The sequence below is a fragment of the Prionailurus bengalensis genome, chromosome D4 (assembly GCF_016509475.1).
Source record: "Prionailurus bengalensis isolate Pbe53 chromosome D4, Fcat_Pben_1.1_paternal_pri, whole genome shotgun sequence".
NCBI lineage: Eukaryota > Metazoa > Chordata > Mammalia > Carnivora > Felidae > Prionailurus > Prionailurus bengalensis.
Genome location: NC_057359.1, coordinates 72,005,402 through 72,026,511, shown reverse-complemented (window position 1 = coordinate 72,026,511; position 21,110 = coordinate 72,005,402). Strand labels below are relative to the sequence as shown.

The window sequence follows — 21,110 nt, the reverse complement described above, 5'->3', positions numbered from 1 at the left end:
AATTTGTTTACTACTTACTGTCTTGTTTTGTTTTTTGTCTGCCTTCTTCACTAGAATACCAATTCCACAAGAGTAAGGATTTTTATCTTTTATCTTGTTCCATGAGAAACAATCTCCAGGCCTTATAAAACAGTACCTGGTGCTTAGTAGGTGGTCAGTAGATTTGTTGAATTTAGAAATGGGCGCTTGCACAGATTACTGGGGACCTTGCAAAAAGGGCTGAGGAACTCAGGAAGGATTGTTTGGAAGGTTCTAATGACTAGATGGCTTTTGGAAGGGTGGAGTGAGTTAGGAGAGAAAAACATTCTAGACTGAGAGAGCAGGGTGAGTCAGGGCCCTGAGACTTTAAAAGAGAGCAGGCTCAACTAATTGAACCACTGGGTTCATCTCACAGGCAGCAAGGCAAGCTGAAGAAACTGCCCACAGTCAAAACGAAGCTATCCCAGTCCCAGGTCTGAGTACATGCTCTTCTCCTCTACCCACCTCTCCTTGTCAGGCTGAAAATGGGACATCAAGGAGAAGCTGGAGAAAACAGAGGGACATGATATAAAATTGGCTTGAAAGTTTAACTGGGCAAGTCAGAGGAACTTTAATTAGTGGTTCTCAAACAATGTGTACCTTAGACACACATGATATTCTTCATTTGAGTACAAATTTTGGGACCTTCCCCTCCACAGCTGTTGTAGGTGATCCTTGGACTATACTTTGAGAAACACTACACAAGTTGAAATGTTCTGTAATTAAGTGACATGCTGCGTATGAATAAATTACCAGGAAAAAATGATTCCTTGGAACTGGTGACCAAACTAACTTTTGATTAAAAGCAACCATCGCGGTAAAGAGTGATGGGTTGTGCATCAGTAAAGAAAGAGAAAGAGAAAAAACACATATCAATGAGTTTCACTTATAAGCAATCTGGTGGGATCTCTAGTCAGGATAAGCACACTAGGGAACACTTAATCAAATAAGTGGGCTTTTTGTTTGCTTGTTTTTTAGCTGTTTTAGCTTCAGGATGGAGAAGAGATTGGAAAGAGGTAAAGCTGGAGGCAAAAAGCCTAGTTTTGTCAGGATGTTGTGCAATAATCCAGGTGGGACGATGAAGGTGGTCTAATTGGTGGTGAACTAAAAAAGGCCCAGGACATAGTAGTAGTAGGTTTTGGTGAGTTATTGCAAATGTGGATAGGTAGGAACAAAGAAATGATCAAAATGATGCACTATATGGTAGATAATATTTTGTAAAGATGGTTGCAATGATATCTAGCCCATCTAGAAATATATTATTACAATGTGATGTTGATGTTGAAAGGAAATACCTGTTTCTATCCCTTCAGCCTTGAGTGTTGCCACAAGCTGACAAAATAGTGGCCTTCCTTTTGGCAATTCCTTCACATGTATTCACTTTTAATAAACGTCAGAGGATACAAATGAATATGGTATGAGAGCTGAATGCAATTGGATAATAACGGTCAGGACAAAAAAATGGATCACAGTGGGTTACTTAATGCTTATCGTCTCATAAAAGACAGCATAGAAGTTTCCCTGAGAGCCAAACATTTTTCTGGTACTAAATTCCAGGAAAAGGTATTCCTTGGGTATAGGAAATTGGAAAACATAATGGTCAATTTCTTCAAATGGGTTTTTAGAAATGTGAAAAATGTTACTAATGAAGTAAAATAGCTCTGTTAGCCTGAGTAAAATCTTAAGGGAAAGCATTACCTCTGAAGGCCAGTGGAGCTAGCTGAGCTGAAGGAAACGCATTGTGGAAAGTAGGAAAAAATTGAACAGTACCTTTGAAATTATGAGGAGCGGTTTTTCCAACCTGGAATTCTATTCTAGCCATCCTGAGTACTTAAGTTGGAGATTAGAGACATTTTTAGACATGCAAGTCCCCAACATTCATTTCCTAGTCTCCCTTTCTCAAGAGGCTCCTAAATGAGACATCAGCAAACTACGGTCCCTAATCCAAATCAGCCCACTGTTTTAAGTAAAGTTTTGTTGGAACATGGGCAAGCTCCTTTATTTATTTAGTGTTTATGACTGCTCTCATGTTATAATGGCAGAGTTGAGTAGTTGTGAAGGAAACTCTATGGCGCACATAGCCTAAACTATGTATTAGCAAGCCCTTTACAGGAAAAGTTTGCCAATAAGGTGTATTTAAAGGAGTAGGAAGGGGAAATGATGGAAACAAACAAACTTTAGACAGGTGGAAGAAAAATGAATAACGGGTGACAAGAAAGGGTGGAATTGCAAGAAATGTTTAATGTTTGATGTTTGAGAGATGTTAATGAGGCTAAGCTGTCTTGAAAAACCACTAAATATACTATAAGATGGAGGAGTATGCAAAGTGGGTGAATATGGCCAAAAGGTGCAAACTTCCAGTTACAAATTAATAAAGTCCTAGGGATATAATATACAGCATGGTGACTATAGTTAAACTGTAGGGGCGCCTGGGTGGCTCAGTCAGTTAAGCATCCGACTTTGGCTCAGTTCATGATCTCATGGCTCTTGAGTTCCAGCCCTGTGTTGGGCTCTCTGCTAACAGCTCAGAGCCTGGAGCCTGCTTCCGATTCTCTGTCTCCCTCTTTCTCTGCCCCTCCCCTGCTCTGTCTCTCTTTCCTTCAAAAATAAATGAACATTTAAAAACCCCAAAACTGTATGGTATGTTTGAAAGTTGCTAAGAGAGTAGATCTTAAATATTCTCATCACAAGAAAACTTTTAAACTGTGTGTGGTGATGGATGTTAACTGAACTTATTATGGTGATCATATAGTAATACACATATATTAAATTATGTTGTACACCTAGAAAGAATATGATCTTATATGTCAATTATATCTAAGTTATAAAATATATATGCATTAATAAATTCTTTGTATTTATAATAAAATACATACAATATAAAAATGTATAAAGCATATGTGTATATACATATTAAATTTTAAGAATTGAAACATAGAGGGGCGCCTGGGTGGCTCAGTCGGTTAAGCGGCCGACTTCGGCTCAGGTCATGATCTCACGGTCTGTGGGTTCGAGCCCCGCATCGGGCTCTGTGCTGACGGCTCAGATCCTGGACCCTGTTTCAGATTCTGTGTCTCCCTCTTTCTCTGACCCTCCTCTGTTCATGCTCTCTCTCTCTTTGTCTCAAAAGTAAATAAACATTAAAAAAATTTAAAAAAAGAATTAAAACATAGAGAAGGGACGCCTGAGTGGCTCAGTCAGTTAAGCAGCAGACTCTTGGTTTTGGCTCAGATTTTGATCTCATGTTTCATAGGATTGAGCCCCGTGTCAGGCTCTGCGCTGACAGCACAGAGCCTGCTTGAGATTCTGTCTTTTTTCTCTCTCTGCCTCTCCCCCTACTTGAACGTGCACGCATGCACTCTCTCTCAAAATAAGTAAACATTAAAAAAATTAAGGGGTGCCTGGGTCGCTCAGTCAGTTAAGCATTTGACTTGGGCTGGGATCATGATATCACAGTGAGTGTGAGCCCCTCCTCGATCTTCTGGCCCGTCTGCCCCTGTCCTGCCCATCACATGCACGTGTGTGCATGTCCGCTAGCTCGTGCGCGCGCTCTCTCTCTCTCTCTCTCTCTCTCTCTCTCAAAAATAAATAAAACATTTTTTAAAAATTAAAAAAAAAAAACTTAGAGAAATCATGGTAAACCTCCAGAGTAACAGTGATCTTTATTAGGGTAAAGTGAAGAAGACACAAGCTGGAATGCAAAGGATTAAAGGCTGAAGACTTTTTACCAAGAGATGCCTTGGAGAAAGTAGACTAAAGCAAGTAATAGAGAGGAAGTGGCAGATTAGAACCATTTTAAGGAGACTGAATATTTGCTATTTAGATTAGTGGGAGGTGGTTACTATTGTTTGTCTTATTGTTCAACTTTCCCTTTGTCCTTCTATTAATATCCCAGGGGCACCTGGGTGGCTCGATCTGTTAAGTGTCCGGTTCAGGTCATGATCTCACGGTTCATGGGCTTGATCCCCTCTTTGGGCTCTGTGCTGACAGCTCAGAGCCTGGACCCTGCTTCGGATTCCATGTCTTCCCCTTTCTCTGCTCCTCCCTGGCTGGCACTCTGTCTCTGTCTCTGTCTCTCTCTCTCAAAAATAAATAAACATTAAAAAAAATTTTTTTTAAATAGTCCCAAGTCTCCATCAGTGGGGACAAGTGATCCAAACTAAATCAATCAACTCTCCCATACCAGGATTTTAAACTTGACACTGTCAAAGGAATCAGACTTTTTTGTGTTTGGATCAGCTATATCTTACTTTCTCCAGGTATGAGAGAGAGTCATTCGAAATACTCTTGATTTGACAAAAGAACCCACACAATATATATAGTATACCTAAGATTAGTTAATTCATTTATAGCATGAATGAGATAATTGGATTACATAAGATGGTAGTCTCTTGTTTTTTATGAAATATTAAAGAAGCAATAATCATAAAAACAAGAAACAGAGCAGATCTAGATCTGAAACTTAAACATGACCTCTGCCACTCACGAGTTGGTCTCTTATTTAGTATGCTCCTCTAGGCATCAGAATGTGTGTGTGTGTGTGTGTGTGTTAATCATCTCTTTTGTTGTTGAGAAACAACAACAGAATAGACCAACACACTACTTTGGGTTCCCAAAGAATTTATGTCAATAAAGTTATTTACCTTTCATCTACTATCATTTGCCCCTATGGTTTCTTTTATTTTTAATCAAGGTTGAATCAAAGTTTGGAGCTTATAATTCTTATTCCACAACATCCAGAAATGAAAGGCTGTGCTGTTGCTGAATCATCTGGTTGCAATTCCCTGAGGGATGATCTTCAAGTTCCTGGTCCAGAGATCCTGGTTGCTGCCCAGTTCTTATCTTTTTGGAACATATTTGTTTCATTATTCCTTGTTTCTGTGAACTACTCCAGTACTCTTCTTCAAATATTGTTCTACTTACATGAGTTGGGTTCTGTGGTGGGGACCAGAGAAACCCTAACTGATACTACTCAGTGACAATCTGCAGATAGTGAATAAAAGTGAGGGAGAAAGTAGAATTATGGGTTACTCTCAGGTCTCTGTTTTGGTCAACTGAATGCTGGTTTCACACACTTTGAGGGATACAAGAAGTTGGTTTGAGAAGGAAAATATGTTCAGTTGCGGATATATTGAGTTTGAAGTGGATGTAGCACATTTAGGTGGACATGTCCAAGAGAACTTAACTGGAGAGAGAAAGTAGTTATTTAGTAATTGAAGATGAGGGAGTGGGGAATGCAAAGAAAGAGCGGGTAGAATGTCAAATGGTCTGAGTTTAAAACTGAAGTGAAGTCCCAACTTCAAAGGGGTGGCAGAGAATGAGAGGACAATGAAGGCAACTGATAAGTGGAAAAGAATCAGGAGGAAATTGTGTAGGGAAAACCTAGCAGAGGAGAGTTTTGAAAGGGAGGCTGAATCCATAGTTCAAACAAGATCAGGATGAAAGTGTCCATCAGAGTTTGCTATTGATTAGTTTCAGGGAGGTCCAGTGGGTTGAGGACAGAATACAGGAGCGGCTTGAATATGAGAATGGATAGAGAAGGGTGGGGTAGGTTATTTTTCTAAGGAGAAACTAGGGACAGAGTAGGATAAGAAGAAAGAACACTCAAGATGAACTATGCTGAAGCTATGGTCCCCTGGGAGTAGGGAGGGATCTCTTGGAATACAAGGACATGGATAACGTTAAGAGAATCAATCTGTAGATCATATACATTTTTCATTTAATTTGTTTTGCCTAAGAATGCTGTAAAGTCAAGGTGTCCATGGGGTGCCTAACTGGCCCAGTCAGGAGAGCATGTGACTTTTGATCTTAGGGTCATGAGTTTGAGTCCCACACTGGACATAGAGATTACTTAAAAATAAAATCTTAAAAAAAAAATAGAGGGGCGCCTGGGTGGCGCAGTCGGTTAAGCGTCTGACTTCAGCCAGGTCACGATCTCGCGGTCCGTGAGTTCAAGCCCCGCGTCGGGCTCTGGGCTGATGGCTCAGAGCCTGGAGCCTGTTTCCGATTCTGTGTCTCCCTCTCTCTCTGCCCCTCCCCCGTTCATGCTCTGTCTCTCTCTGTCCCAAAAATAAATAAAAAACGTTGAAAAAAAATTAAAAAAAAAAATAGAGTCACGGTGTCCTATTTCACAATGGCCCTTCTCTGACTTTCCAAAACAAGCCACACCTCTCAGCTACCTCCAGTCTAAGTATGGTTGATTACCCCCAGGGAAGAGCTTCAAGTGACATCAAAGGGACAATTTGATATACTAAATTAGGTAATGAGGAAGTGAATAGCTATACCTACATATTTTTTTTCTTTCCAAAAGCCCCTACCCCTACAACTCTCAGAAGTTGTAACATAAAAATATGCCAATCACTAAGAGTTGAAACCTCTAAAAAATTGTAATATATTTATGTTGTTTTGACAAGTTGTGTACTACTATTAATTATGGTTATTCAATCATCATAATTCTTTAGATGGCCACAGAAAAAATTTAAATACTTTTATGTTACATATCATTTTTGTTGAAGAAAAGGGTACTTTCAAGGACTTTCAAGGTTAAAACTATATTGCATTAGTATAAATTATCATGGGAGGTGTACCTCAGTGGCTCAGTTGGTAAAGCATCTGACTCTTGATTTTGGTTCCAGTCATGATCTCAGGGTTTGTGAGATGGAGCCCCACATCCGGCTCTGTACTGAGCATGGAGCCTGCTTGGGATTCTCTCTCTGTCTCTCTCACTCTCTCCCTTTCTCCCTCTGTTCCTCCCCTGCTCGTGTGCATGCCTGTGCACGCACACACACACACTCTCTCTCTCTGAAAATAAATACATAAACTTAAAAAAATAAATTATTGTGTGGGAAGAAACATGTTGGTGTAGAAGTTCAAGGAGCAAATGTAATTATGTAAAATTTCTAATTATTAAGAGCTTGTTCATGTATTTTCTTAATGTTTATTTATTTTTGAGAGAGAGCGAGTGCACAAGCAGGGGAAGGGCAAAGAGAGAGGGAGACACAGAATCCAAAGCAGGCTCCAAGCTGTTAGCACAGAGCCTGATTCAGGACTTGAACCCACGAACCTTGAGATCGTGACCTGAAGTCAGAGGTTTAACTGAGCCACCCAGGCACCCTATTCATGTATTTTTAAATAGAAGATAGTAGGCATCAAATCAATATCTTAATTAGATCCTATATATATGTACTTTTAAATAACGGAAGGGTTTTTATTTTAAGATGCTAATATTGGGGTGCCTGGGTGGCTTAGGCAGTTGAGCCTCAGAATCTTGATTTCAGCTCAGGTCATGATCTCAGGGTCATGGGATGGAGCCCCACTCAGTGTGGAGCCTGCTTAAGATTCTATCTCTCACCTTCTGCCCCTCTGCCTCTCTCCCCCTGTTCTTGAGTGTGCTCTCTCTTAAAAAAACAAAACAAAACTAATATTTACAATAGAATTTGTTGTCAAAGTTTCTCCTTTTCAACTATTTATAAGGGAAAATTTGAGATGTCAATCTAAAAATGTGTAAATGGATTACCCAAATTTCATAAATTTGGGGCAGGAGGAAGAATGTGAATCAAAAGGTTTGAAACCACCATCTAAAGAAAATCAGAGGATCTTCTGGTATAGGGATAAGTTTTATCCGTAGAGAAAATGTTGCCTTATCTTCTAAGATGCAAGGTGTAGTACTGTATTGAACCAGGTCAGCTTTTTGCCTTTTTCCAGAGATATTTGGGAGGGAAAAATAAAGTGAATGATAAGATTTGCCAAAGGTTGGGGATTGATTGGCACTGTACTTTTAAGATAGAAACCAAGGGAAGAAACACTTGAATTCATTACCATCTTCGGGGTTCGGACTGAGAGTGGAGCACATGATACTTAGAGGAAACAGAGACCAGAGAGTAGTGGAAATGTTTGAGGCAATGGGGAGGATCCAAAATGTACTTTAAATCCACAGGAAGTGGGGAGTACAACAGTGGAAGGATTCTACATGGCGGTTAGGACTGATGTTTTGGAGTTTGATTTTTAGAAAACAGAATTTTTTGAGCCATGACATGGTTTTATGTGTAGTGAAACATGTTTTTAATAACTGAAAAGAGCAGAGATGAAGATCATTAGCGTTGTGGATTCTGTTGGCAGACTGGACCCAGTACCCGACTTCTTCGGCAACCAAAATGAATACTGTATGAGACACATCTCTGCAGAACTTTGGCTTCTCTAGAGATCCTTGGGAATGGATCATTGAATCATTTGGGATAACTAGATTTTCTAGATAGTTTAGAATCAATCCTTTTAGGCATCTAAAATTGCTTATTAGAATCATTTTGGATGAACAGCTTTTTAAGATATACTCTGTACTTCCTTGATTTTTGATGCTGATATAGTAGACATCATTTTACTGTTTCTTGATGTCAGGATGATCACCATGAACATCAGTTATTCAGGTGAAATGACGTCAGGGCCTCTTGGGGGTGGTGCTTTTTGTACTTAACAAATAACACCAGCATGTTTTGCTTTTTGAGCTCTTATAGCTTCTGTTTATAGTTTTCCTCCTTTTTCTCTTGTTTTTAGGGTGTCTAGTAGCTCTTCTGTCTTCCTAGTACTTGCCCAGAAGAATGCTCTCTCATACTCTGTTTCTAACTTGCTTTGACTACGGAAACAAGACTATTTACTTTGTTAGAACTATGCTTGCATTTAGTGTGATTAGGGCCTAACAGAGGGAGAGGGGACTTCTAAATCTACAAGATGTAAGTTTTTAGTTCTTGGATTTTGTGATACATTATTTTGGCTTCCCAGTGGCCTCTTCTCTGCCCCCCCCTTCACCCCCTTCCACAATTCCTTCTTGTCTGTTTTGGAAATTGAAGTAAATTCTAGATAGGAAGTACCTCAAGGCCACTATTCTTTTTTTTTATAAATTCTTTTTTTTTTTTTAATTTTTTTTTTAACGTTTATTTATTTTTGGGACAGAGAGAGACAGAGCATGAACAGGGGAGGGGCAGAGAGAGAGGGAGACACAGAATCGGAAACAGGCTCCAGGCTCTGAGCCATCAGCCCAGAGCCCGACGTGGGGCTTGAACTCACGGAGCGCGAGATCGTGACCTGAGCTGAGGTCGGACGCTTAACCGACTGCGCCACCCAGGCGCCCCTCCAGGCCACTATTCAAAACCAAAGTGTGTAGTAAGAATATGAAGCTATTTAGTGGGGAAAAGAAACTACAACTAGTATGAAGGGGGAAAGCAACTATGAAAAAGCTTAGAGACTTTTTATTTATTTATTTATTTATTTATTTATTTATTTATTTATTTATTTATTTATTTATTTATGGGAAAAGCTTATAGCTTTAAACTCTAGTGATTAGAAGCAGCATTGTAAATTGCTATAAAGTACTGTATATAATGAGATGTTAAAGGTGTCTTTTTTTGCCTAACAATCCTATCTCTACATATTTCTGTCTCTCTATATAACATGTGACTTAGCTTATACATGTATAAGAATTTTTTATGGTAGTATTTGCTTGCAATAGTAACAAAAATTGTTGACAACCTAAATGCTCGTCAGTAGGGGAATGATTAAATATTGTCATGTACTCATCATGCAGCCGTTTAAAAGAATGAAGTAGGGGCACCTGGGTGGCTCAGTCGGTTAAGCATCTGACTTCACTCAGGTCGTGGTCTCGCAGTTTGTGAGTTTGAGCCCTGCATCTGGCTCCCACTGCTTGGGATTCTCTCTCTCTCCCTCTCTCTCTCTTCCACTCCCCTACTTGCACTCTTTCTCTCTCAAAATAAATAAATAAACTTAAAAAAATAAAAGAATGAGGTAGTTCTTTTTTAAAAAATTGTTTTAACATTTATTTTCAAGAGACAGGGAAAGACAGAGTGCAAGTGGGGGAGGGGTAGCGAGAGGGGGAGACACAGAATCCTAAGCAGGCTCCAGGCTCAGAGCTCAGAGCCCGATGTGGGGCTCAAACCCACCAACCATGAGATCATGACCTGAGCTAAAGTCAGACACCCAACCAACTGAGCTATCCAGGCACCCCAAGAAGAAGGCAGTTCTGAACAGACCATAGTGGTGAAGAATGATTCCCACTGCCTAGGTTCAAATTCCCACTCTACCCCTTTCTAGTTTGTGGCATTTTAGATTTGTTCCTCCATGATCTGGTGTCATTAAAAATCCCTACTTCATAAGATTGTTGTGAGAACTAAGTGAATTCAACCACGTAACCCCCCCATGTTTATTATTGAGAGAGTGAGGGGGGAAAGCAGGCTCCATACTGACAGCAGTGAGCCCCATGCAGGGCTCAAACTCACAAACCGTGAGATCGTGACCTGAGCTGAAGTTGGTTGTTCAACTGAATGAGCCACCCAGGCACCCCAACCATGTAAAACACTTTAAAACAGTGCCTGGCACAATTAGTATTAGCTATTATTGTCATTACTGGTATGGAAAAATACCTGTGATATCTTGTTTGGTGAAAAGAAAGTTACATAATAGTGTATGTAGTAGGATTCCATTTTTGTTAAAATAAACATAAATCTGTGATTTGCACGTGTGGACTTTAAAAATTTCTACATAGAACTTATGAGATGCTAGTTTTGTCTATAAGTTAAAATTGCCTAGCAAACTTTTTTTTAAAACTTATATTCTATGGGTTTTTTTTTTGTTGGTTTTAGAAGAATCTATTTGAAGTTATGAGACGTCAACATTTCTCCAAACCAATCCTTAGTGCAGCTACTTTATATATTCATAGTCGGAAAGTTTGGGTGCATCAAACAGGATTCTTTCCAGGGAGTAGGATGAGGGGATGGTGGACAGTGAGATGGGGGACAGCCTTTATTTTATACACTTCCATATTGTAGTCTTGGCAAATAGTTTGTTATGCAGTGACTTTGTGCCAACATCGAACTAAAGAGCCAAAATGTCCTCAAAAAAGGAATTGGTTAATTTAACGTGCTATGAGGTCATTAATAAAAAAAGAGTGGTGACGTAGACCTTTTTGAATTAACATGGAAGATTGTGTGTGTGTGGGGAAACTGATGCAGAACTTCATTGTTGAGTATGAGCCTATTTCTTTCCTAGTCGCTTTTGAGGGTGTAGATATGTGGCCCCAGAGCGCAACTGTACCTGTTAACCACATTTTTCTCTGGGGAGAAAATGGTGGGAGAGGAAGGGATGTGCAAGAGGAAGGCCCTTCACTTTTAATTTTGTGACATTCTGAATCATTTGAAATGTTCCCAAAGATCATGTATAATTTCCTTATTAAAGCAATAAAGGAAATAGATGTCTTTAATGTCGTGTAAGTACCTTGTACTTGCCTCAGTACAAGTACAAGATGTACTTGCCCACATCTGGAATGACATATAGTCATTTTTCAAGACAGTAACCAGGGCTTTATAGATTTCTTTTAGGAATAGACGCAATTTCAATCTATTTAGGGTCTTGATTTCTTCCTTTTATACAAAAAAAAAAAAAAAAAAAAAAAGGGATCTGATCTTGTACCTAATTTGTTGTGACAGTGCCACCACTTAAAGTACAGCAATTATGCAGTCCCTTAATTTGAATTGCATTTTGCGAGTGTTTTTCACGTACACGACCTCACGGACCAACTTAAGCCGTCAAGTTAAAATCGGCATATTGAAAATAAATCACTCGGGCTACCTAAAAGAACGTAGGTATTACAAATAAAAAAAAAAGTTCATGTAAGCATATATACTTGAATTTGAACTTTAAACATATAGGTTCATGTAACTTTCGGTAGGGCTTCGCGGCTTTCCTTCACTCGGCCGTCCTAGTTCTGAGAGGATCGAAAAAGTACACTTTCTCACTGCCTTTTAGTGAGAAGTGGAGCCGGGGGAGCCGGGTCCCGGGCGCTCCACGCGCCGGGGCCGAGAAGTTCGCGGGAGGCGCAGGGCGGGGCTTCCTCCCGCCGACTCGGAGCCCGGCTCTACTTCTCCGAGTCCACGTCTCTTCCTCTGGACAGACGTGTTTCTTCAGGTCGGGACCGGCCAACGTGACAGCCGCAGACCTTTCAAAAGGGAGCTTGGGCCCCGCCTCGAGGATCTCCCCCGGCCCCGTCAGCGCGGGCCAGCCGGTCAGGCCCCTCCCGGACTGCGGCGCGCGGCCCCTCGGGCCCGAGCCCGCCGCCGCCTCGCCTCCGGGCGCCCACCTCGCGGCGCCGCGCGCAGCATCCCCGGCATGGAGACCGGCTCGGATTCAGGTCAGAGGCCCGCGCGTCCGTGCCGAGCCACGGCCGCCGCAGGCTGCTACGGCGCGGCGGGGCGGCTAGGCCGGGCCGCCCGCGCAGGCCGCCGCGTGCCGGGTCCGCGCGGGGAGCGCTCGCGGGGCGGGCGGCGGCAGGTGGGCAGGACGAGCCGCGAGCGAGCGAGCGAGCGCGGGCGGGCGGGCGCGCGAGGGGCCCGGCGGGGGGGCCGCTGGGAGGATGGCTCAGCTCTTTCTAAATATAAAACCGGCGTGAGTTGGGCGAGCGCGGCGCGGAGCCGCAGAGCCGCCGGGCGGGCCGGGCGCACCGGGACTCGGCCGACAGACGGCGGCGGCTCCGCAGAGGCGCGAGGCGGTGGGAGCGCCCGAGTCGCGAGCTCGCGGGGGACCGCGAGATCGACGCGTGCTGCGAGGAGGACGCAGGAGGCGGCGGCAGGCGGGCCTCGTGGGCGCAGCGCGGCCCGCGCCGAGCGACCGGAGGCGGCTCCCGGCCCCTGCCGCACCGCGAGCGGCGAGCCCCCCGCGCCTCGCGTCCGCGCCCTCCCGCTCCGGCCCCTCCCTCCCTCCCTGGCGCAACATGGCTGCGGCCGCCGCCTCCGCCTCCCAGGACGAGCTGAGTAAGTGCCACCGCGAGCCCGCGGCCGCGAGTCGGAGCCGGCGCTGCTCAGGGCCGGGGGCGGCGGCCGGGGCCGGGCGGGCAGGCCGGGGCGCGCTGCCTCCCGCCGGGTGCCGGGTTGGGTGGGCGGGCGGCGGCCGCGGGGGGCTGGGGCGCTCGGGCCTGGCGGGCGGGCGGGGCGCCGGCCGCCGGCGCTTGTAGGCCTCAGGTTTGCACCGTCACGTTGCGAAATTGAAACCGGAGCCCCGGGCGGAGCCACCTCTGCCCGCGATCCGCCCCGGCCCGGGGGTGGGGGCAGCCCAGCCCCCTGCTCGCGACGCTCGGGCGGGCGGACAGGCTGGGGGCCCAGGGTGGCGGGCAGTGTCGGCCCGTCCCGTCTGACCCCGCCGTGGCCCCGAGTCCCAACTGTTTGGGGAGTTCTAGAAATGTAGGTTTGGCGGGGAGGAAGGGAAGAAGGTGCCTTTCTGTGACACCTTAGAAATCAGCGGAAAGGTCAAGAATAGGCGGTGACCCTCAGGTGGAGCAGGAAGGACGGGAGGGCGGAGAGAGGGTCGCCGTGCTAGACGCAGGAGGAACCGCGGGGTGACAGCCGTTTCAGAAAGGAGAGCCAGCGCACACTCGACCGTAAACGGTGCAATTTTTCAGGGGCCGGCGATCTAGGTTCGGGGAGAGCTGTGGCCACCCTGAATCCCAGGCCGCCCCGCCCGCCGCCCGGGTTCACCTCGATGCTTTGTGGGAAGTGTAGTTCCAAGGCGCCGCAGGCCCACGCTGGGGTCATAAAAATTGAATTTTCCTAGAACATGTAAGATGATTTCTGATTGCGTTTGGGGGTGGTTAGATGAAATGCTTACGTTGAGCGTTTGTTTGTTTCCTCAGCGCTGCCCTTCAGTTCATGACAAAAACAAGAACGGTGTTACTTAGGGATGATGCGAGTTTTAAATGGAATGTACCATGGGCGAGGTGTCGCAAGCCTTGTGAAGTTTTTGTTGTTATAGTCCCTTCGGAATTTCCATCCGAAAGTAGTTATAAACATAATAATTTCTGTTTCTTTGGTGCTTGGCAGTTTGAAGCTACTTTTATATGTACGTGATCTCACTCTTGCCCTCATAACAACCTTGTGAAGTAGGTAGGTAGGAATTATCCTTGTTTTAAAGAGGAGGCAGGTTTAGAGAGATTAAGTTGCTGCTTTGACATAAAACTGGTGTAGGCAGAGTAATGTTTGTTCATTTTGAAGTTGAAATACACAGTTGGTGTGACCCTGGGCGTGATGGAGAGTCTGAGTGGACAAGGTCTCCTGGTGTGTTCAGAGATAGACATGGTTTGAGTGACAGAGTTGATTGTTCCTCTGTCAATTCCAAGCTGGAGCACCCTTCCAGGCCTCCTGGGAAGATCAGGTCCCTGATTTTTTTTCTTCCATTTTTGTTGTTGTTGTTGTTATTGTGGTAAAATACACATAACATAAAGTTTACCATCATAACCACTTTTAAGTGTGCAGTTCAGTGGTGTTAAATACATTCATATTGTGCAACCATCACCACCGTCCATTTCCAGAATTCTTCTCAACTTGCATTACTGAAACTCTGTACCCACGGAACCTTAACTCCCTATCCCACCCCACCTTCCTCCAGCCCCTGGCAACCACCATCCTGCTGACTGTCTCTGTGATTTTGACCTCTCTAGGTATCTCATATAAGTGGAATCATACATGGTTTGTCTTTCTGTGACTGCCTTATTTCACTTGGCATAATGTTCTCAAAGTTCATCCATGTTGTAGTATGTGACAGTATTTTCTTCATTTTTAAGTTGAATGATACTCCATTGTGTACATATATCACATTCTCTCGTCCGTTCACCTGTTGTTGGACACTGGGGTTGCTTGTACATCTTATCTGTTGTGAATAATGCTGCTATGAACATGGGTGTACAAGTATTTCTTTGAGATTATGCTTCCAATTCTTTTGGGCATTATATGCAGAGGTGGGATTGTTTGATCCTCTGGTAATTCAATTTTTAAGTCTTTGAGGGACCACCATACTGTTTTCCACTGTGGTTGTATCATTTTACGTTCCTACCAACAGTGCGCAAGGGTTCCAGTTTTTCCACATCCTCACCAACGCTTGTTATTTTCTTCTGTATTTTTGAAAGTAGCCATTGCAATGGGTGTGAGGTGGTCTGTTTAAATTGTTATACTGCATGGTATCTGGGTTCCTGATGTACCACTAAACACTTAAAATCTGAATTACCATTTGGAATGGAGGACACAACTAGAAGAAGAATTGGGTATCATTCTGTATGGCTGATGTACATGTGTAGATGCACTGTGCTTCTGTATATTAGGTACCTGTTAAGGTGCTGGTAGTCCTTCTGGTTAAGGAACTTATGGTTTTAGCAGCTACTGGAAAAGTTAGGAGCAAATAATTCCAGTCCTTGCTTTTCCATTTTTGTGTTTGGTCACATCATCAATCATCAACCACAAATGTCTGTTGACTTGGTTTCTGTACTTCAGAAGAGATTAAATGCTTGGCAGCTGGTACCTTAGAATAATTTAACTTGAAATTAAATACATAAGTAAGTGGCTAAGAAGTTTCAAATAAGCCACTTTTAGTTTTAGAATGGCTATAATAAAAGAGATGGCTGATGGAAAGATGCTTTATAAGATTTTTTAAAAAGGAGCCAAGAATCTGAATATTTGCTGGTTATTATTTTTCAGTAGTAGATGAAAATAAAAGTGAACTATTGGATATCTGCATTATTTTTTCCCCTAATATTTTATTGTAAAAATCTTCAAAAATACAGAAAAGTTGAAAATAAGCATTTATATATTCACTACCTGGGTTCTGCATTTGATATTTTATTAGCTTTATCATGTATCTGTCCATCTTTCAATCCACCTTTACAATTTCACTTTATTTTATTTTTTATTAAAAAATTGTGGTAAAATACACATAACAAAACTTAATCATCTTTATACAGTTGAGTGGCATTAAGTACTCAATCCATCCTTTTTAGATGCATTTCAGAGTAAATTGGAGCTATTTGTAAACATCCCGTTCAGTATTTCAGGACTAGCATTAAGTGCTTTGTGTATATTCTTTTATTTGTCAAAGTAATCCTAAGGGGTAGGCAAACTTATTATTGCTGTTTTATGTAATGGAAAACAGACTTTTTAGGTTCCCCAGGTCCTGCAGCAAATGAGTTGGAATTGAATCCCAGGTGTCTCAGACTCCAGTGTGCACTCAACCAGGCTTTAGGCTGTCTTACCTCTGTGTACCATAGAGTGTTCATGTGGACAAAAAGATCTAGTCAGATGGGCTGCTAAAAATCTTAGCTGGATGTTACTATTACAATTATTTGACTACTGTTTAGCGTTGCTGTGGGGTGCAAAAGAAACACCACAGTCCACGAGTGGAATTATAATACTGCTGAGAAGAAGGAAGAATAACTGTAAACAACTATGTTAAGGACCAAAATGTATGCTTACATAATATAGATAATGCTAAAATAATGCTATCTGTGGTTCCTATGTCTGCTATTTAGAGATGTATGGCTGGTAACAGTGGGTTTCTATGGATTTCAAATCAGCATTTTCTGTTTTTGTATTTGAGGTGACATGCGTGCCATAAATTTAAATTAAATCTACAGGTGCTTTCAGTTGTATCTGCCACCGCACTTTGCAGGAGCTCCTGAGAAGCAGAACTGTTAGGTTTCTCTTTCATTTCATTTTTATTGATTGATTGGTTGATGAGTATCATTGACACATGAAAGGTAAGCAGGACAGTCTTGGGCTGGGATATCTTAGAATCTGTTATCCTTTCACAAATGTCATGTAATTGTCACTTTGAGTCAGGTGATTGTAAAGCTTAATGTTTACCAAAAGCTTACCATGTGTTCTAGTCACTTTGTACATATTAAATGAATCCTTGCAGCAACCCTGTGAGTTTAGTCCTATTATTGTCTCAGTGGTGGAACTTCCTTCATGTTACAGAGTTAGGACTTCAATTCAGATTCTCTGATTCCTGTTTATATGTTAATTCCGACTGACTGCTGTATTACCATCTCTGAAAGGGAGAATATACAGTTTATAACAAGAGCAACATGTCCCCCCCTCCCCCACATCTTAATAGTCTCTGGAAGAAATCTGCTGTAGTGTATAAAATGTGGTAGTATTCTGATGTTTATTGAATAGAAATAGTAGATTTTTGGGTGAGATGCAACCACGGAGAACAGTTAGTTCTGATTGTTAAAGAGAGTTCTGAAATCTAGATTGTAAATTACTTGAGATCATAGTCTGTAATTTTTTTCTTTATATTCAGGGTGCTATAACTGTTTGGAATGAAATGAAATTCAGTGCAGAGCATGTGGGCTAGTTTTTCTTCTAATATCCTCTGTCAGTTCATGGAAAAGTTGACATTGTAGTTATATTGCAGGAGTGGATAGGGAGACTTCTGATAGAAGGAAGGAAGCATTTGTGACTTTTCACCTGGTCAGCAGTTGAGGGGTTTCATATTCTGGGCTTCATAATTATAGGGCATCCTTAGAATCTGATCTTCATTGGGATAAAGACAACTCAAGGAGTAATGGCCTGTAATCTTAAGGCACACTGACACTATTCAATTTGACCATTTGACATAACCATGGGGCACTTCACTTGCAAAAGTTGGCCAGATAATCAACATGTCAGATACCTTCTGAGAGAAGCTCTGCCAGTGCCAGGAATCCTAGTGGCTTTTAGAGGATGAGATGTGGGAAGCTGTCTGTGTAGGTGAACGTGATTCTGTGGTCATACTGAAATAGCCCTAGAGACAGCCATCCATGCAGCTGAGCTGATCTTTGTAAATCAAACCTGTATGTTTTAAATTTTGGTTACTTAGTCACATATGAAAAGTTAAAGTGAAAATAATGATATTTCTATTTTTTATCAACTTCTAATTCTTAATTTTCACCCCATTCTGTTTTGAATTAAGCTTTCAATAAACTAATATTTAATAAAGGCCAGTGTCAGTGAGAATAGTTGGCACTGGGACATTCGAACTTGTTCAGAAGATAGATGTTAAAATTGTAGGCACTTCCAGGGTGCTCAGATGGTCTGATCCAAGTTTCTGGTCTCTGGTTTCAGGCCTGGCCAGTCTGTGCCTTGATGCTTGTCATCTTATGTGGCTTGTTTTCCCCACACATTTTCCAGTTAAATAAGACTTTAAAAATTGACCAACTTCTGGTCTTGTCCTCATAGGGCTTATAATTCAGTGTAGAGACAGGTTTATATATGAATATAAATAACTCATATGAGGCATAATATGAAAAATGCCTAACAGTTCTTTGGAAATTTCAAGTGAGAATAGCATTCCAAGTTAAGAGAAAAATAGATTAAGCTAAGACACAGAGGTTAGAAAATGTTGTGCATTTTCAGAGAAAGTGTGAGTGAGTCTGATGTACTGGAGTAGGCGTGCTATGGCTGTGTGAGGTGCTGGGAAAAGAGATAAAATTTGTAGTTTGATACTTGGCCCTTTTTTTGTTCTTCTTACAATTTGGGATCTTGGACAAATAATTTTACCTTTCTAGGTCTCAGTTTCCTTCTCATAAAATTGGGATAATAAGAAATACTCATAGTGTTATGATTAACGTATGTGAAAATGCACTGTCTAAACAATTAAGCTATATATAAATTATTATTATTCAGGGGGGGGTGCAGTAGGAGATGGAGCTGGGAAGATAGGTTGGGACCAGCTTGTGTGGGAATGCCAACATAACTAGTTTGGACTTTGTTCTGTAGACAGAAGAGGACCATCAAAGGCTTTTAAGCTGGAGTGTAACATGAGTAGATCTGTTTTATAAGGATAACAGGTGGCAGTGGCGTAACATTGATTGTAAGAATCCAGAGACCAAGAGCGCAAGACTAATTAGGAGGGTATCACCGTGGCCAAGTGAAGGAAACATAGGGTCTGAAGTGGGAGAGTGAAAGTGGATTTGGCAAGAAGGTGATATATCCTACAGTCCCTAACGTAGGCAGAAATTATTGGCCAAGTAGATGAGCATTATTTAAGAGAGGGAGGAGTTAGAGATGATTCTAAGAATCTACTGGAGAGATTGCGGTGGAGTGGAGATTGTAGTATTTAGACAGATGTAGGGAGGTGGAAGTGGAGAAGAGAGAACAGGTTTGTGTTCAACAGAGTATTTGTTGAGTGAGTAAGTTGAGTTACTGGGGCGCCCATGTTATGTTGTTTGGGGAGACAGTTTTCAACAGTAACAAAACATCTGGTGTTGGAGTCAGAGATGGTTTTGAATCCTGGCTCTCCTGCATTCGATTAATGTCCTTGAACAGAGGACCTAACTTCTGGGCTTTGGTTTTCTCATCTGTAAAATGGGTTAATAACAAAATCTATTTCACAGAGTTGTTATAAGAGGGGGAAGAGATAATACATGTTAAGAACTGGGCATAGTGCTAGGCATGTGGATTCCTGTGTATAGGAACTTAGGTTCTGAAGCTTGGTAGAGTGTGGGGGTGATGGTAGAGTCATGGGAATGGACACATTGTCCTGAGGACAGCTGTCTGGTGCTATATGCAGGGGTGAGAAGAAGACAAAGAAGAACCAGGGAAGGGGATCAGGAGTGCTGAGAGAGGGCAGAGGTTCCCAGGGTTATGAATATTAACCACTTACATCCTCAGTTGTAATGTACTAATAATGTGTACCTACTAATACTCATCTTGTAAAAATGTTATATAATTACACTTTCTTCTAATTTTAATGTAAGGCTTTGTATGCTGATGATTTATATGTATATGTACACATATACATATATAATAAAATAAATGTTGTATTGGTATTCCAGTTTTTTTAGTCTTCTGTGAATAATTACCAGTGTATTTTTTTTAAGTATTCGCCTATTACTTCTATACAATAAATTTTGTTTGTGGACATATTCCTTACTCCTTCTCCAATTTGATAATCACTGTAATTTTTTTCCTCCTCATTTTGAATTTACAAAGCAGGGCATCAAATTAGATCTTAGCATAGAAATGAAAAGTGCTTTTTTTGTTTTCTTAATGGTAGCTGTGAGTATAAATCTTTTAATTGTTTTCTTTCCTGGTGTTCTAAATAATAGATTCTTTATACAATTGCATGTGTACGAGTGGATGAACGTACCACTGGTGATCCAGAGGATTTTTGTCAAGACTGGATAAACCATGTATCACATTGATTGTAGAGGTTAGTAGTTCCTTAGTTCCTTAGGATGTGTGCATTTTTTTGTAGTAGCATTTAAAAATGCATAGGTTATCAAGTAGCATTTTCCTGCCAAGATCTTCATGGGTTTTTCTCCTTTTCTAGCTATCTTAAGAGAGTTGGTGAAGTTCATGTTAGTTTATATATTCCTGAAGCCTCTATTCTCTGTCATTGCACAAACATAAATTTAAAAAATCAGCAAGAGAGAGAAAAAAGATAAAACTTGAAGACATTGCTTAGCTGTGTGCACAAGGAAAAATCTATATGAGTGTTCGTTTACAAGTGGTATTGTCTGCCACAGCCACAAAAGATGATTTTACACGCTGCAGGAATATTATCCTGGAGTTAATTGTTTTATTTGTAAAAAAAAAAAAAAAAAAAAAAAAAAAAAAAAGGCGTTAAAAATGGCATCATGATAGTAATTGGATATTCCTAATTCTGCCTTTTTGACATCTACTGTGATAGAAAAGCCACTTAATTCTACTTCATTCTGAGGCTGAATCCGTACGGTGTCAGTGTCCTTCTTGGATGATATTGGATAGTCCTTTGATTGAAACTCTATATGTTCACATTGCAACTCTCTGATCTCATGAGCTCAATATCCAGTGAGTACCTGGGATTTTGTGGCTTCAACTCAAAGTTCATTTTGTTGCTGTCTTCTATTGCATTCCCCTTCCCCCAGTGCATTCTGTTTTTCAGTATGTATATTGCTGATGATGTGTATGATGCCTGAATTCATTTAGGTGGAATTTTGAGGGATAGAATGAATGGAATATTTTATAAATCAAAGTTCAACTTCAGAGTAAACTTTGGTTTATTTTTGCTATCTTCGTTCCATTTTAGAGAAATGGAAAATTGGGAGGTTGGAGGAATTGTAGAAGAGAAATGGGGACATTGTTCATTTGCTTCTAGATTCTTTCTCTGTCAGTGTTTTTGGGCCCATGACAGATGTGTTAATGAAATTAATGATCTACTGAAGGCAAGCAGTATACCACAAATGCTGGAATTTAAATAGTGACTTAAATAAGGAGTATTCTAGTGTTTACACATCCAAATGAGCA

At 41.6% G+C, this 21,110-nt stretch overlaps 1 protein-coding gene across 6 annotated transcripts in view; it reads left to right on the top strand.

Annotated features, from left to right (window-relative positions):
• The first annotated feature begins 11,842 nt into the window (after positions 1–11,842).
• Positions 11,843–21,110, top strand: part of ECPAS (Ecm29 proteasome adaptor and scaffold) — a 108,799-nt gene continuing 99,531 nt past the window's right edge. The window contains exons 1-2 of one of the 6 annotated variants that reach the window (XM_043566677.1): positions 11,923–12,211; positions 19,931–20,034. In XM_043566677.1, coding sequence (XP_043422612.1) covers positions 20,013–20,034 — 22 coding nt within the window. In that variant the 5' untranslated portion in view covers positions 11,923–12,211; positions 19,931–20,012. Of the gene's footprint in view, positions 12,212–12,455; positions 12,831–19,930; positions 20,035–21,110 lie in introns of those variants that run through there. The other 5 variants (XM_043566676.1, XM_043566675.1, XM_043566674.1 and 2 more) reach the window with 5 other exon arrangements.